This window comes from Vanessa tameamea, chromosome 20 (genome assembly GCF_037043105.1).
Source record: "Vanessa tameamea isolate UH-Manoa-2023 chromosome 20, ilVanTame1 primary haplotype, whole genome shotgun sequence".
Taxonomy (NCBI): Eukaryota; Metazoa; Arthropoda; class Insecta; order Lepidoptera; family Nymphalidae; genus Vanessa; species Vanessa tameamea.
Genome location: NC_087328.1, coordinates 6,904,156 through 6,921,979, shown reverse-complemented (window position 1 = coordinate 6,921,979; position 17,824 = coordinate 6,904,156). Strand labels below are relative to the sequence as shown.

The 17,824-nt window shown below is 33.3% G+C and overlaps 1 protein-coding gene across 5 annotated transcripts in view; it reads right to left on the bottom strand.

Annotated features, from left to right (window-relative positions):
* Positions 1-17,824, bottom strand: part of LOC113401567 (klarsicht protein) — a 227,197-nt gene that overhangs the window by 118,215 nt on the left and 91,158 nt on the right. For all 5 annotated transcript variants that reach the window (XM_026641527.2, XM_026641524.2, XM_026641529.2 and 2 more), the window contains exons 2-8: positions 15,764-16,120; positions 14,884-15,010; positions 14,148-14,286; positions 13,225-13,428; positions 12,079-12,177; positions 11,155-11,257; positions 10,531-10,661 (exon numbers count right to left, since the gene is read on the bottom strand). In XM_026641527.2, coding sequence (XP_026497312.1) covers positions 10,531-10,661; positions 11,155-11,257; positions 12,079-12,177; positions 13,225-13,428; positions 14,148-14,286; positions 14,884-15,010; positions 15,764-15,773 — 813 coding nt within the window. In that variant the 5' untranslated portion in view covers positions 15,774-16,120. The remainder of the gene's footprint in view (positions 1-10,530; positions 10,662-11,154; positions 11,258-12,078; positions 12,178-13,224; positions 13,429-14,147; positions 14,287-14,883; positions 15,011-15,763; positions 16,121-17,824) is intronic.

Sequence of the window (17,824 nt, the reverse complement as noted above, 5' to 3'; positions counted from 1 at the left end):
TAGTAAAAGTATAATACAAATATAAAGAATATCCTTTACTGACGCACGACGGGATAACCGCAAGGCCGAAAAATTTCTTCATCGTAAATTAATAAAATTCCTTCACAGTCCCACAAAACTACACCTTACACTTCCTTGAGGACAGAGGATTATCATTTATTTCGGTTTTATGTCTGGCGCAAAAAAAACCCCGTCACAATGCACTCCAAAACAGTATAGGATCCTCACCACACGTTTCCGTTAGCGGTTTTTTTATACGTCGTAAGTACTCTCAGCACTTGCACTGACTATCTTAATACCAAGATGATTAAATATTGCAGATTTCATTTCCTAGGTATAGAATATTCTAAGTAAAACATCCAGAACAGGGCGCCAATTCTACTAAAAAATTGTCACTTTATCACAATCGAATAAAAAAGTTGCGCTTCAGTCGAAGTTGGATCATAATATATCGGGATCGTATTTTAACATATTTAGGTAAGTAGAATTGGCTCTCAGTTACCATTAAGCTAAGGTTTATTTTTGTGAGTAATATTCAAAGTTGAATTGCAGTAGAATCGCAATGCAGAAGAACCGATATAACTTATTGCTCTCTGAGGTCTCTTCAATCAATTCTTAATCTTGTTTAAATAGACCGTTTCACTTGCAAATCGTAATATCATGTCACTACAACCAGTTTCGTAAAAGTATTCAACTTCATTAGTTGTGGGTTCGGGTGGATTTTTCTTGATTAGTAAAGAGTTTATCGCGTGCGATGTCCAATTTTTCTCTTTTATACAGTTTTCTTCAGGATACAATCGTTGGTTGAATTATCACGTATATACGAATGACGTCATATATTTAAAACTTGGTTTATATAATCTTAATGAGTTCTCTATTACCATCGTAAAAAGCCCAGATTTTTTTTCTTGTAAATAACCCACGATGCCCCCACTTTTCTATTGCCGAACATATGGACCTGCTTTCGTTTATATTGTTTTGAAAATCGTAGCAACATAACGGCGTATGTACATCCTCAGTTTCATACATCGTGTAAAGATAAGAACTTTAATAACGTTGAATAAACTACCGGAAGATGGTCAAATACCTTTCGAATCATAGACGACAGGAGTAATAATATATTTAAGCACTCTAATTGTAACAAACGCGAGCGTGCAGCTGCATTTCATATCGTGGCTACCAGAGGGCAAGATAGTATCGCACGTCGACAACACGAGAGAATTATTGACTGCCACTCACCTACATCTGACTGAACGGTGCCTTGCGGAACTCGGCGGCACCAATGCGGAGATCATTATAGTCAATTTACTTTTAAACTTATACCATATTTCATATAAATTAATCGATTAGCGTGCTTTAGAGCGCTTAAATCGCTTTATTAATTTATAATTTGTTGAAATTCTAACGACATTTTCGTGATTATTCAATTTTAAAATATCACACATTTTATGAAGTTAGTAAAAACTTCCTTATATATAGAATGGAAATATATTCGACTATTTAATAACATCGCGCTATAATAAATTGACTGACATCGATCAACAATCGTGTTCCCCGTTCTCATACGCTTTATAATATAATAAGTTGTTTGTAAGCAAACAATAATTACATGCGCACGGCTCATGTTAATAATTATTGTACAAATCTTCGATAGCCCGCGGGAGCGAAAGCTGGCTACTACAGGCAGATCTTACACATCGATAATATCATTAATCACTCGACTACCAAGTAGGTTGTTTGTTTTCTTAAGGCTAACCGCGCCTAATATTAATGCTTTAATTACAGGAAAGCGTTGATTCCAAATCGATATAAGCATTCGATTTGACATAATCGATCCGGTTTAAATCTTGATTTATTGCAACGTAACTGTTTGAATAGAATGGATGCTGATACGATTGTTATTGGAACGAGACCACCGAATGTGCTAATGTCGACTAAAGTGTTTAGCTTTATTATAAATTGGCAAGCATATCTTATTTATGTGATAGATTTAATTGGTGCGGCGAAACTGGTAAGGCGGTGGGTATGGACTTGTAAAATAGTATGAAATATATTTTTTTATCTGTGCAGATATATAACTCCAATCCACCTGATGGTAAATGGTAGTGGAGTCAAAACGCGAAGACGGCCAGTACAGTCAGGAAGAATGAACTGCACTAGTCGCCCTCGCCATGCCGGCCTCTTCACGCCTCGTTTGTAGGAACCCAGGTTATAAGAGGTGGGGAACACGTGTGCAAGATATGTACAATACGCATAAGTAAACGTACAACGCGTATAGTAAAACAATAAAATAGAGAAAGAAAATAACATATATATTTATAACTATTGTAAATAACTTATAACAACAATATAAACATACACACATGCCTATAACATATACGTATGATTACCCGTATATATATATATATATATAAACATATGTATACGTACCTATACTATTTATTTAGATAAACCTAATAATCTTTGGTAAATATTATTCGCAAAGGAAGAAAAGGTTACATCAATTAAAAAAATATATCCGTAAGTAGGTATACATATTTCATGAACACGGAACTGTAACGGTTTTAATGTATGTACATATAAACATTCAACTTCAACGACTTTGTATGCAAGGCATTTTTACTTTTATCTACATTTCTTTTTAAGGATCAAAGTAGTTTTTATACATATTAGAAGTAGTTTAAACGTAAGCTGTAGCGACCTAAGACGACGTAGAAAATTATATAGTTTTGACGTCTAGTTAACAAAGGTTTATTACAGTATTTCACCGTGCGCAATCTTCATAACGCACGTCAGTATGATTTACGGGTCGTTTGTAAGCCTCCGCAGTAGAGTTGAGTTACCATTACTTGTAAAAGACAATATTAATATTTTATTTTGAAATTAATGCAAAACAAATGACTAAATCTATTCGCTATAATTGTTGAATGATCTATGTGTATCCCCATATAATAAAAAAGAAAAAATCTGATTTGCCTCTCTTAGTATGACAGGGACTTTATGAATTTCTCATAAGAAACATGGCTACTACGAGATACAGTTTTCATGCAATTTAAATGAGAAAGATGTTTAACTTTGGTAACATTTGTTATTTGGACTCGATAAAACCGAGTCGTCAATGTTTTATCAAAATAAAAAAAAAAAAAATACAACAAATGGCTAACGTGATTTGATGTTTTCAACTGACGATTAAATAGAAAATTTTATGTAAATTGGCTCCTGTTATTAATTATATCTTAATAATAGTTATGTACTCCTACATGAATATGATTAGTCTATTTAAACCATGAAATGGAAAAAATAGTTTCGATGCTATAACAAATCGAGAATATGTTATAGCGTCAAAACTATTTTTGTTTATCTTATTGATATAAATATAAATTGCATGGAAACCCTACTCGCCAATAACGAGTTGGGAATTGCATAAACTAGAGTGCACAAGGCATGACCCAGCATAGAAACTATGTTTGTCACGAAGTTGTGATTGTAGCAATTGGGTTTAGCTAATTTAGCTCAAGCTGAACACATAATGTACACTGCATGTTTTTTTTATATTTATATCAGGAAAGCAGACGATCAAGCGATCCATCTGGTGTCACTGAAAGTAGACACTTCTGTTAAATAGCTTTGTTGGTGTTAAATGTATAAACAATTGATAGAATAATTTGAAGTTTCGGTAAATGTAAATTAATTAGTAACTATAAAGACGTTATAATTGTTTTTGTTATATCAATAGCTAATTAATGAAACATAGTACACATTGAAGAAGTTATATTAGGCCAGTCAATAAAGCCCGTGAAGGTCAAGGAATTAGTATCATTATGATTTTTTTCGTTTGATTCATTCGTTTTTGATAATAACTTTTTTTGCACTAAACAAAAAAGGTTGAAATTTTAATACAAGGTAAGTTATAATTATTTACACCTTCTGTCCAATTTTCAACCATCTAACAATTTTTTTTACAAAGTTATAAACAAAAACGCTTTTCACCCTCTCAACCCCCTAGCGTTCACCCCAGAGGGTTGAAAATTTTAATTTGTTATTATTTTAACGTCCGAAACCACATATCAAAAAATCATAATGATACTAATTACTTGACCTTCACGGGCTTTATTGACTGGCCTATATGTATAAACACATCTGTTTGTCTCTTTTTGAAACATTTAATTCGAGGCCATCTTAAATGTTAACTGCGGGTATTACAAACTCATAAAAAACTTTCAAGCTAAAAGTGAACATTGCCTTCATATTGTAAATTGTCTATACAACCATCCCTCTTTAGGGTAGACCCCATCAAACATTAAAATACGTATTATTTTAACGTGTATATCTACGTGTATCGCATTATATTCAGAATACTATTTCGATACGAAGACTCATGTTATATTGCGATATGGAGTTATGCCTATACGCATACATTTGCTGCAATATACCAAACTACAGTTTACCTACAGACTTCACGGTTTCACTTTCTTACGCCTATATTACCGCATTAAGGCATTATTAAGGAAACGATCCCGGTCTAGATAATAGATGGGCATGTCACACAGATTGAGTGGTGGGGGTCTATTCTGACGTCCCGCACGAGGCACGACCAATCGACTAGAAAGTTTGCGGAACAGACACTTCCCATTAGTCAATCATACTAACTATCAGTCGATTTCAGTCATATCGAGTGATGATGAAAATAGTTAATGAGACGGCGAACGTTTGAACGCGAATAACGGAATTGTTCTGTTTCTATTTTTGCTTACGTAAACATTTTTTTTTTTTTTCGAGTTACTTTCATTTCATCATACTTCTTCAGTTCTCGTTCACGACTTTAGATGTTAAAATATATATTTAAATTTACAAAGCGCAATTATCGAATTAAATATTTCATATCATACACGAAGTAATTATAGGTGTACAGAACAAGTCGATACATGATTGTATTGTGTCATAATTACGACTATTATTAATCTGAATACATTTTAATGAGATTATCATTTCATTGTTTTAACAGTGCCCCCGGCATATCCGTGTTCAGTCTTGTCTATAAAAACATAGACAAACTTTTTATTTTGTTTTGGAGTAATATTATTTTATTTTTCAACTTAATGGTAAATATATACATAAAGGTGATATGTAGAACTATTTTCTAAGTTCGAATAATATACACGCAACGAGCAGTCCACTAGCTTTCTACCCTTATGGGTAAATTATCAAATAAAAATAGTCAAACAAATCACCATCAGCATCAGCAATTATATTGAATATACATAATTAAATGTAAACTAATACAATTAATGCAAAAGTCGCTCTTTCTATGTCTGTCTGTCGGTCTATCTGTCTATAGCTCGAACTTAATTTCATAAAATTTGGTACGAATGGTACTTTTTATGCCTAACTCCTGACGACCGACCCTTAAAACACGAGCGAAGTTGCGGGCAACGACGATTACCACAATTATGCTAGTTTCAAACTCTTATCCTATCTATGGGGAGGATTTTTTAATTGACTTAAAATGAACTTGGAACAGGACCACTCGAAGTATAACTTATCCAAAAAGAAATTATCGCGAAACATCGTCAAAATATAAGATCGTATTGATAAATTATACTTCATTGTACACCACAAAGAGAAAATTAATAAATACAACATGGATGCAGCCTAAATAAAAGAGGCGTACAATTTAGGCGACCTTATCGCTACATAGCGATCTCTTCAACAACGGTGTAGGTTGGGATAGCTCATAGAATATACGGAAGAAATTATTTGTGAAGTCGGCTAAAAATAAAGCGAACATTATCATAATGTTAGTATAGCGTAGTTAAAAGAACAAAGCATTTCGTTTAAACTTTAACAAGGAAAGGTAATTCCGACATTCACGTGCGAATATAATAATTTAATCGGACAAAAGAGAGCGATCCCGCGATAAGCTTGCTGAAACAAAGCACTCTCACTTTGGAGTCGATGCTAATTAAGGGCATCTCTACATCATTGTTTATAACGCTCATTAGGGTGTATGCACATTGTTCTGACGCTCACGTGTACCGTTAGCAGCCACTAGGTACCTTTCTAGCAGTCGTCAATTTCAGTTAAACGGTTAGCTTTATCTTTGTATTCAGACAGACGTACGAATTCCCATTTGAAACAGTAATTCGAAATTATCCATGTGATCTGGTATTGAAAGGGCTTATATCAATAACCCTTACTTTGTGTAATTAGAATAGAAATGATTAACCGATGTTGGTTGTTTTATGTAACATATGCTTTTTTGTATTTTAGTGTTATTAATATTACTATTTTTTTAAACGACTAGGCAATGGCAAAATGGGTTTTACATTTTTAATATTGTTAATAAACATGATGTTATATCGAATTAGGACAACCATGTCCTGTAATGATATGTATACAGTTTTGTATTATAAATAAATAAATAATTTTAACTCGTTTTGAAATGAACTTTTAGCACCACGTTGACGACTCATTTTCAAAGTAAAAAATATGGAAAACGTCCATTTTATAACGTAGGCGAGACTACGGATCAAATTTAAAAATCCTTGATATTTAAAATACCCCTTTTTTTGGAGGGTGGCTAAATTAATACTATATAAAAATAAAGGTAATAAGGATCATTTAAAAAAAAGATCACATGTTACAGGAGGCGCGAAACTACCAACTTCCAAGATGCTATAAGAGTCTCTCAATTGATACATATATAATATTTTTATAATATAATATTTATAATATAATATTTTTTTATATATTGATAATATTTTTTCATTTGTCGTACTCGGGGATTTTTTAAAGAGCTCCGAGATCTGCAGCCTTCAACAAGGCAGTCAAAGTCATGGTCATGTTAAAAAACAATACCGGCTTCGATAAGCTCATAGTAGTTCACATATAGTTAACGAAATAAAGTATTTGATTGATTCAATAAAATAGGCAAAAACCTTTTATACCATAATACATATATTTCTTAAATTGAAGTGTTTATGTTTATCCAGTTGACGATTTGACATGTCAGTCAGTCATTAATTAGTAAGAAAGTACGTAGTGAGTGAGTAGGAATTTATAACTTTTTAAAACTGTTTATAATTAAATTTACGAAGAATTGCGATAGTCTACTAGAGCTAAGCAAATCAGACACTAGAAAATATATACACACAATTCAGCTTTTCATTACAAAAAAATAAGACTAAATAATAAAAAATAATTTGTTATAAGTTAAAAATCTGCCTAAAGGAAATTGATTCTTGAAATTTTGAAATAAACCTAGATATCTATGTAAATACCTAAAATATACAAATAGTATCAGATTAAAATGATAATGATAAGTTTCTTACATATCAGTCAAGCTTAATACCTAGCGGCACTGATAGCTTCAAAACTCTTAGAATAACAAAACAATCTTGTTCAATTGTTCAATTTTTGGTATACTTCTAACATTTCCGATTGTGACAGTCATTGCTTATGGTTTCATACATGTATGTAACTACATCTTAACATCACTATGTACTATCCGTGAGCAAATAAAATACGCTGGTATTTTTAAAATTCAAAATAAATGAATAAAACGATGTTCTATATTTATTCACGTCATAATCGACTTCAAACGGTCAACGGTTCGCAACAAACGTCCGAAAACACAAACTTTTGAATTTAGAACTTAGTTAAGATAAAATTTATTTGTAATTAAGAACAATATATTGATGACTTCAACATACTATAAAAAAATATAAGAAATAAAATAATAACGAATCATAAAATTAAATTTCAAATAACATTAAAATTAACACGATACGTATAAACCTTTAATACGAATAAATTACTATAAGAATGTATCGGGAGTGGCTTGTGGGAATCAAAAAAGTCTAATAAAAATAATACATTTCTTTACTGAAAAACATAACACGAACGTATATTTCATTTAATGTAGTAGTAAAACCAAAATGGAAGACGTTCCTGTATTAACAATTTACCATGAACGATATAGAAGTCGATGTGCTGCAGCGCCTTAAAGTGAAGAGCTACAACAAAGGCTACCATAAAAATCTTCTCCTAGAAAAAAAACTTAAGACATCTTGTTACTTGTAAGGATGTTTATTGTACCTTTTTTATCACCTTACTAGCTGCTCGCGACTACGTGCACGTTTGTATTTAACAAATAAGTTATAGTTTAGTAGTTGCCAGTGAAAGTCCCGTCAAAATCGGTTCAGCCGTTCTCGCAGCCCCTCGCACGCCGTGCTCGTATTGCAGGGAACTAGAGTGATATCGATCCATTACACACCTCGCTAGTGCGTAGTCGCCTCGTCTGACCCGACCTAGAGCAAGGCGTTGTTCCAGTCCGCAGGTTTATGACACATTGTCGACTCATCACTTCCGATCTTACACAGATATTTGCCTAAGAAGCTAGATGCTAGAAGTATTCCGTCCTTGCATGACTGATTTCGTTAAACGAAAATATTAAATTAGTTATTAGATTAATTATCAATATTATAATGTCAAATTACTAAAAAGCCTAATAAATGAATATAATTTACTGACGCGTTCGGAATTTCTATAAGACTAAGAATGAGGAAACAAAAATAACATATAATATTATGTGACAAAGAAATTCGATTATTTACCTTATAGTTTTAATAAACATTGTAGCAAGCGAGTCTTATTTAAATATTTACATTATATATATGTATGAAATGACTGAACTCACATTAATTAGCATGAAATAAAACGAATTAATTACTTACAGTTATTACCTAGTTATATTTATTTCTTAAGTTTTTAGTTTTTATGTGTAAGTTAGTAAATGCTACCCATTTTATTAAAATATTGTAAATTATTATTCCACTTTATTACGCAATAACAACGTTTACTTACCAACTTAGTAGAACCTGTTGTATGTATTAATTATTCATTTAAATGAAAAGATTTTTTCGGTCCATCGAATTTCATATAGAAGGTTTTTTTTATGATATAGGTAGGCCAACGAGCAAATGGACAACATGGACCTGGTGGTGAGTGGTCACCACCGGCAATAGGCAATGGAGCTGTAAGAAATATTAACCATTCCTTAGATCACCAATGCGCCACCGACCTTGGGAACTAAGATGTTATGTCCCTTGTGCCTGTAGTCACACTGGTTCACTCGCCCTTCAAAACCGGAATACACAAATGCCGAGTACTGCTGTTTGGCGGTAGAATATCTGACGAGTAGGTGGTACCTACCCAGACGGGCACAAAGAACACTTGTAGTTCTAGTTATTTTTGGCAAACTACACGATTCACTTCATATACAAATATAGTCATCATGTAACAACTAATCAAATGGTAAAGGTTTTTAACAAAAAAAAAAAAATACCGACTTCAACAGCATCGAGCAATAAAGCAGCAATCGAGGTTAAATTTCTGGCATCTATTGAAGATTTCCGTTGCGTGTCTCTAAAACTCATCATCAATACAACTTTGTCCAACAAAAAAGCATATAGTGAATCCGTGTAAATACAATGAGGCTATGCCCGAACATTCATAAATATATATATAAACATTCAATTTTGAAGTTGGATATATAATATACTAATTAATACAGTGAATTGGTTTAATTTACACCCATATTGAGTAATACCATATCGAGCTAATGTACATACATACATAATGTACATACATTGGCAATTTTCAAGATTACGCCTCTACTGGTTCGGAATGCTTGGTAAGAAAATACTCTGAAATGCTATATAAATATATCAAGAAATATAAATTCGACTACTTCCATACTAATTTTATACTTTGAATTTCATTTTGATTTCATTGACGATTAACAATACTTTTTAGACTTATAATTATCGGCAAGTGAATATTAAAGTGTCGATGGATCTCATAGAATAGAATAGTTTGAAATTAACTTTACAAAGTCGGACACTTGATCGTATAAGCTTATATTTTTACTATGACTGTCTCGTTTGCCAGACACTAGACCAACGAGAGAGTGAATCGTATAGAAGAGAGATTATAGAAAAGGTCAATAGCTGACTTTCCTTTTAAGAAATTACTAATATTTTTATTATATTTAAGCTTAAAAATCTTGTTAGAATTTCACGAATACCACGTGTACACTTGAGGTTAAAGAATATTATGTCTATGATAGCAATTTAAATCTTATATTGAAATGTCATACTAGTATAATATTTGAGGTATATTACTCAATAATATACAAAGCTCATATAAAAACACGAAGACAGTATTTGTAAATTTTCAGATATGTAAAAAACACATCTTATTTATTTTTAATTTTTTGAGTGATACCTAAATAAATCAAATTTGCCATTTGGTGAAATGCAATAAATTTATCGCCACTTAAATGGCATTACCATAATATTAATGATACCAACAATATGATACGAAAAGGTATCTATATTGATATTAAATAGCCTCGCGTTTTAACCATTAATGTAGGTATGGAGACAGTTTGGGTCCCGGGGAAGCACATAGGCTACTTCTTTAGTTGACCCCTCGAGGGGGTGAGCTGGGGTGACGGTCTGGGCGTACCTGGTGCTCGCGCAGCTTGCGCAGCAGGTCGTGGTAGGGCGCGGCGCGCGCGGCGCCCAGCGCGGGCGGCGGCAGGCGGCCCTCCATGCCGTGCAGCCAGCGCCGCAGGCAGCGCAGCTCGTGCGCCGAGTCTGCGCAAGCGAGTGGGTGACACAAGTTGCTATATTATTACTTTTAAGTTATTCCGCTGCTCGATTGTGGCCAGGCTAGTCAAATGAAGCTGTCGCATCGAAATATACGGATTTTTTGTTAAATGCGTCCATCAATCGTAGGGTTGCCCCGTTTGGGTAATTACCACGCCCTCATCACTAATTCTACCACTAAGCTGGACCACCTGATACTTTTATTATTCGGTTTGTAGGGTGAGTGAGTCGGTTCTTAATCCCCTAAGAAGTGACTAATATTTTTACACCACCGATATCTATGAGCGGAGATGTCCACTTTCATCAGAAAACCCTATGGAAGTCCACCTATCAATATTTATCGATCACATAAACCACTGAGACATCATCAGAGGAAACCAACCCTTCGGCAAAAACACAGCCATATAGAAATAAAGTTGCCTTCAAGCAGAGGCTTTATGTGAAATACAAAGTCATGAGATGTTAAATCTGTCACACTAACCGACGGTGTCGGAACAGTCTCCGTCAATATTCTGTTTCTCCGGATTGAGCAGCAAGCGTAGACTTTCCCATTTTACGTTTAAGTGCTCGACCCGCCACGTCACCTGTAAAATAAATAAATATAAATACCCATGTATGTATTATTACACATTATGTATACTAATCTACACAAACATTATTAATGCCAATGTAACTATAATTTTTTGTCTGTAACGCTTTCACGGCTATCCTACTTTTCTGATTTTAATAACATTTTAAAGTACGAAGCAATCTTGAATTTCAAGAACCCAAATAAGCAATTTAATTCAACCTTTTAGGGACTAATTGGACTAAAACACTAATGCTTAGGTTTTTCAGTACAACTAAATAGCAATGTTATATATATTTTTTTTAAATAGGAACCAATGTAATTAATTCGGTAAGTGAGTGCAACTAAATAAATCTTCAAGTAATCTTCAGTAATGTGCCAAAGGATTTATTCAAGTACTTATAACGGGATTTTAACGTTCCAATCAACTTCACCTTAAAATAATTTAAATAGGGGTGAAAATAAAGGCTGTAAAATTTCCTTCGCTTCTAAAGATATAAAACTTAACCACTTCTCTGTATTGGGAAAGTGAGGTCATAGTCTGTCATGCCATGTCAAGTCAGTAGACCGTGCCGTGGGAGCGATTTTTTAAGTTGCAGTCGAACAATTACTACCCCTAACCCTAGACTAACACTGCTTCCTATTAATTATTTTTTATAAATATGATTGTGTCCGTAACATCGTTTTTAATATGTTTATATACATAAGTATTATTAACTTTAAGTCCTTAAATATATACCAATAAGAATTAAATTTCATGCATTATTATTAGAAATGATTTTGGCAATGGACCGCGCACGTGAAGCAGCGCGTCCAGCCGGTCCTGCGTCTACTTACGTCGGCCGCAGCCTCCGGTATGCGTTCGAGGATGGCGGAAGCCTGTTCTATGAACTTGGCGCGTCGAGGCTCCACCGAGACCAACTCCGACATACGACTCTAGAATCATCACGAAAAATCCACATTACTGTCATATACTATGCGACATATAAAATATAGCATTAATAAATATGGTAAATAATTAATAATAAATACTAGTTTTTTATTGTATTTATTGTGTGTTATTGTGTATATCGCATTTCGAACATGTTTATATTTAACGTTAAAAATATTAAAATTAAACATTATCATATTTTCACAATAAAATTCTAATCTCATTATAATGGCATTATTATTTACCGGTAAATGTGAATTATTAACAATAAACCTTATATCAAAATTTAAGTCTGAAAAATTCTAATACTAACAGTAGTTTACTTAAGTGAATTTACAAATCAATAAGAAATAAATTTGTTAATATTCGCAATTTTTTTTTAATTTTTTATGATATAGGTTGGCGGATGAGCAAATGGACCACTTGATGGTAAGTGGTCACCACCGCCTATTGCCCATGGCACACAATATTAACCATTCCTTACATCACCTATGCGCCATCAACCTTGGCAACTAAGATATTATGTCCCTTGTGCCTGTAGTTAGCTGACTCACTCACCCTTCAAACCAGAACACAACAAAATCAAAATACTTTATTCAACTAGGCTTTTACAAGCACCTTTGAATTCTCATTTTACAATCTATGTTAAGTAAAGCTACCACCGGTTCGGAATGTCGATTCTACCGAGAAGAACGAAACTCAGTAGTTACTCTTTTTCAACATCTAAAAATACAGTCATGTTAGTTAAATACAATTATATATGTATGTTATGTCTCCTGCCTGGAAGCCAACAAGCATTAACTCCACGCTTTTTTATCATCTATATAATCTTGTATCGAATAATATGCCTTCTTTACCAATGTATTTTATACAAATGATTTGAATTTATGAAACAGCAAAGTTAAATACTGAGTATACAATACTGAGCACTGCTGTTTGGTAGTAGAATATCTGATAAGTGGGTGGTACCTACCAAGACGAGCGTACACAAAGCCCTACCACCAAGTAATGGAAATAAAAAACCAATTAGGTCTAATTAGGATCTAACTTACCATTCTTAATTTCCTGCTCGAAAGATTTTCTGGACTAGAATATATCTCTTCTTGAACGTGTGTCAACCACTGGCAGAGTTCGGTGAATTCGGATATTAGTTGGCTTAACGACCACTGTCTGTTGAAGCCGGAGGTGGGGTTCAGGAGTCGCGGCCCATTCTGCAATACTGACGAATTGTTGGATAACAGCTCGCCGTTTGCCTCCTGAAAAATAAATAATATTATTTTAATATATAATAGTTTACAGTATACATTAAGCCAAAATAAATATCTTAGTCACTAAATTTAGAAATAGGACAAGAAATAAAACTGACATTACCACCAACAGGTACTAGAGGCAATAATTGCGAAAGCTATGAACTAACTAACATCAATTGTCTATAAAGTTTTTTTATTGTTATATTTTTATCTCCGCAGACATTTTGTCTGTGCCATTGGTATTATCTAAGAGAACCTGCTTATTTCTATTACCAGGCAGAAGCACAATTTAAGTTTGAAGTACATATTTTAATTTCATTTTCCTGAAGTTATTTACAAATATATTTTTTAATATATTTTTACATATTAACTATATTTTGTAATGAATGTAAGACTGGTGTAAAACGCACGCAATGACAGTACAAGTACATATTGTACATACAAAAGGATATTGACATTTTTATGTTTGAATAATCTCTATGGATCAAAGTAGATATTAATCTACTTTGATCTATAGAGGTTTAACGGTTTATGCGTGAAGAGGTAATAGACAGAGTTATTTTCGCATTTTTAATATTAGTATAGATAGCCGATCTGCCTTTCAATTGGTTTATACTTATACAGGCAAGTTAATGTCTTCTGGGTTTCAAGTTTACAAAATGTCTATTCAACCGATGCATCTACATTTATTTCTAGTTTAATATTTGATAGCAATAATTTCTAACCTTGCAAGAGTCTATGATCTGGTTGTCCATGATGTACTCGTAGTGGTGCTGCAGCAGGGGCCAGAGGTCGTCCCCGGCGCTGCCTCCACTCGCCGCGGAGCCCCAGCTGCGTCGCCACGCTTCCCGACATGGCTCTTTCCTGTAACGATTTGACAACAGAAGCATATTAAATAAAATTTAACGTGGTTTCAAATAAAAATTTAATAAAGAATTGTCCTATTAAAATATTCAACAAAGAAGAAGAAGAGAACAAGTTACACAATCTCATTCGATTACTAAAAAAATAATTGAATCTAATATTATTTTTAACAAATAATATTAATAATTTATTATTTCTTCCCACGAAACTGGTCCACTCTCTTGGTTATCTACGTGCTGGCACTTAGATCATGATCCTTGTGATTCGGAAACAGTGCCAGCTTCCTTGGTACAATGCCACAAGATCTTTTGGATGGCGTGTTTTTTCTACAATTGATATCATGTCTGTATAGTTTTATTTAAATTAGTTTAGTTTTTTTTATTATTAAGTTTAAGTTTGTTTACAATATAGTAAATAATGTCCCTACAACTCCAATTAGGTACTTTCAGAAATGGCTACGTGTTTGTGACGTTAGAATAAACAGCACTTTCTCTGTAAACCCCCAAAAAATCCGCATTTTAAGCTGTGTCGTATCAATTTCCTACCGTTGCTAACTTTTATAAAAAATCCGAATCATTCGTTTCAAGATCAACTAACCTCTTTTTAGTGAGGCTATGGTAGGGCCGCTCGAGGAGGTCGCCGTTGCCGTTCGGTGGCGCAGGCGCAGATCGTAGTGAAGACAACGAAAAGCTGCTCTTCAAAATTCTTGCTGAATTCTCGCAACCTGGAAATCCATATTATTTTTATTAGGTAATTTTTTTACATTAACATTACCAACACGCAACTCGCAAGCAATAATAATGAACTACTCTCGTTTATAAAATAATTGCCAACGACAATTTTATATGGTAAAAGTAGTAATAGTCGTTTTATACAATAAGTAGTAGTTTTATGTAGTAGTAATATGGAGGCTATTGCTTAATTATGACGGATACGACGTCTATTATTGAGATAATGAACAATTAATAAATTTTATTATTACAATAAAAGGGCCTTTGGAACTAAATGTAATATAATTTCATTTAATTACAACAATAAATACTTTTTTATGTGATAGGTAGATATTATTGTCTCAAAAATACTTTGCCCTTGGAATGGTTAACTTTTTCCGTATCGATTATCTTAAGGTTGTGGGAATGACGAGGTCGGTCCTTAACCGAATTATAATAGTCATACCACGTGTTCGTCATCATACTTCGATTGATTCCATTTAATGCTGTGTGTCCATTTGAACTGCAAGTGAACATTAATTTATTGTTATCACATAAGTGACAATGCATGTCTTTGTTGATAATAAATTATTTAAACCTTAATTTAATAATTTAACATGTACTACAGTATTTACTTTCCGAAATACTTTATCTGTAATACTGAACGCGTATTTACAACACACGCCCGTATATTACTTCCTGACTGACTGTACTGAAAGAGTGAGAAGGGAAGAGACAACGAATAAAGTATATGTTCTTATACTTACTTGTAGACATTTTGACTTGTTTCCACGGGAAGCTTTCTAATAAAATCGATTTAATTTTAAATCAACATTAGTTTTCCCGTAAGTCTTTTGTACTGTCTCGTCTTTGTACTAAGTCTTGATACTTTATGCTCTAAATAATGTAAATTGCTTCGTTTTAAAAGAACTACTGCGACTAGATTCGTTATTTTAAAGTTAAAGTAGAATAAATAGTTTTCTTAATCATGTAATCTTGAGATAAGACTCATGAATTTGAAGATTATGTTGTCTGTTTTGGTGCATATGTCGGTGGTCACATGTTGTGTTCTTTCCCTTTACTTTATCTCCTGTCTCTGCATGCTGCGTTTTGTTGAGTCGGTCCTGAAAGAAAAAAATAACAATTTTATAAACTGTTTCATAGAGCATATTCTTGAGATTGGAAAATAATCAAGGTAAATTAAAAAAAAAAGGCATTCGATTTCCGAACTGAACCTTTTATCTTCAAGGGTAACAGCTGTCGTACATATTAGCGACATATTATATCGATCGTTTAAAATGAAAAGACATATATTCTGATTCATTTGAATCAGTAGCAGCAAATAAAATTATAGGTAAAGGACGCTTTGTTTTGCCTTAGCGGTAAGTTGTAACATGGTCTTCCACCATAACGAGCAACGAGTTTTAATTACCGATGCGTCACGCACACGAGGACCTTCGTTAGTCGCTAGAGATATTCATTTAAGCATGAATGTAATCAATTATAATTCTTATATTTAAAACATTATTACATCACTGTATACTTTTTGTAACAACGCAGTATCAAATGAATCATTAATAGAATATTTATAATTATATTCAAATTAAATATATAGGAAATCTTCATAATTAATGATTATTATCACTATAGAAAGGATTTTTTTTTACGTTAATAAAATAAAACAGGTCATAAAAATTGTTTTACTTTTTTTTTTTTATAGCATTGGTTGGCGGACGAGCATATGGGCCACCTGATGGTAAGTGGTCACCACCGCCCATAGACAAAGGCGCTGTAAGAAATATTAACCATTCCTTACATCACCTATGCGCCACCAACCTTGGGAACTAAGATGTTATGTCCCTTGTGCCTGTGATTACACTGGCTCACTCACCCTTCTAACCGGAACACAACAATACAGTGTACTGTTATTTGGCGGTAGAATATCTGATGAGTGGGTGGTACCTACCCAGACGGGCTTGCACAAAGCCCTACCACCAAGTAAAACTACTTGTAGTATCTCACATAAGGTAAGGATTAAAATCAATTGTTCCAATCAGAGATCTAAAGATACGCTTAAATACACGCAAAGGGACTTTCACCGACAAAAATCAATTGTTTTCACCGAACGTGACAAAGGGCAATAGGGAATGGAATGGAAAGCAACCTGGCGCAATTTTCTATACAGTTTCACACCAATTTGCTGATTTATAAGACAAATAGTTGAAACACGAACAGCGCGAGCGGCCGTTTAGTAGTTATTAAAATTAAAGTTAACGAATATAGAAACATGCAATAGAGTACCTTAAAAGTAAAACAATCAATCACTACAGAAAAATAAATGCGAGATTCTAAAGAGCTCTTCTTTGTCCTTGATATGTTAATAAAAAAGTCATTAATAGCGAACAGTCATCTATCTCAGTCAACTTTTTATATAAATTGAGGTTGCGCAAAGATAATATAAAATTAATTAGTGTTACTCGGTTAACATAATACATTAGAGCAAGCGTTGCAAATGAACTAAGGTTTTCTTTTATTAATAATTTAGCAAAGAGTTAAGAAGATAGTTGAACCTTTTCAAGCAACTTGTTTTTTATCTGACGTTAACAACGCAATGTTTTTTTTTTATTTTTGGACTTAATTTAAGTGACAATCCTTAACGTAAATTGTTTGACAAAAATTATGTTACAGTATCAGAAAACTAAGTTATAAGTATAAATACATGTGATAGAAGTTTAGATCGGTTACAATAGGCAATAACGACCCTTCCGGCGGAGAAATGTGGCCTCGATTTCTTTCCCATAAATGTATGTGGTGTAGAACAAGTAAAG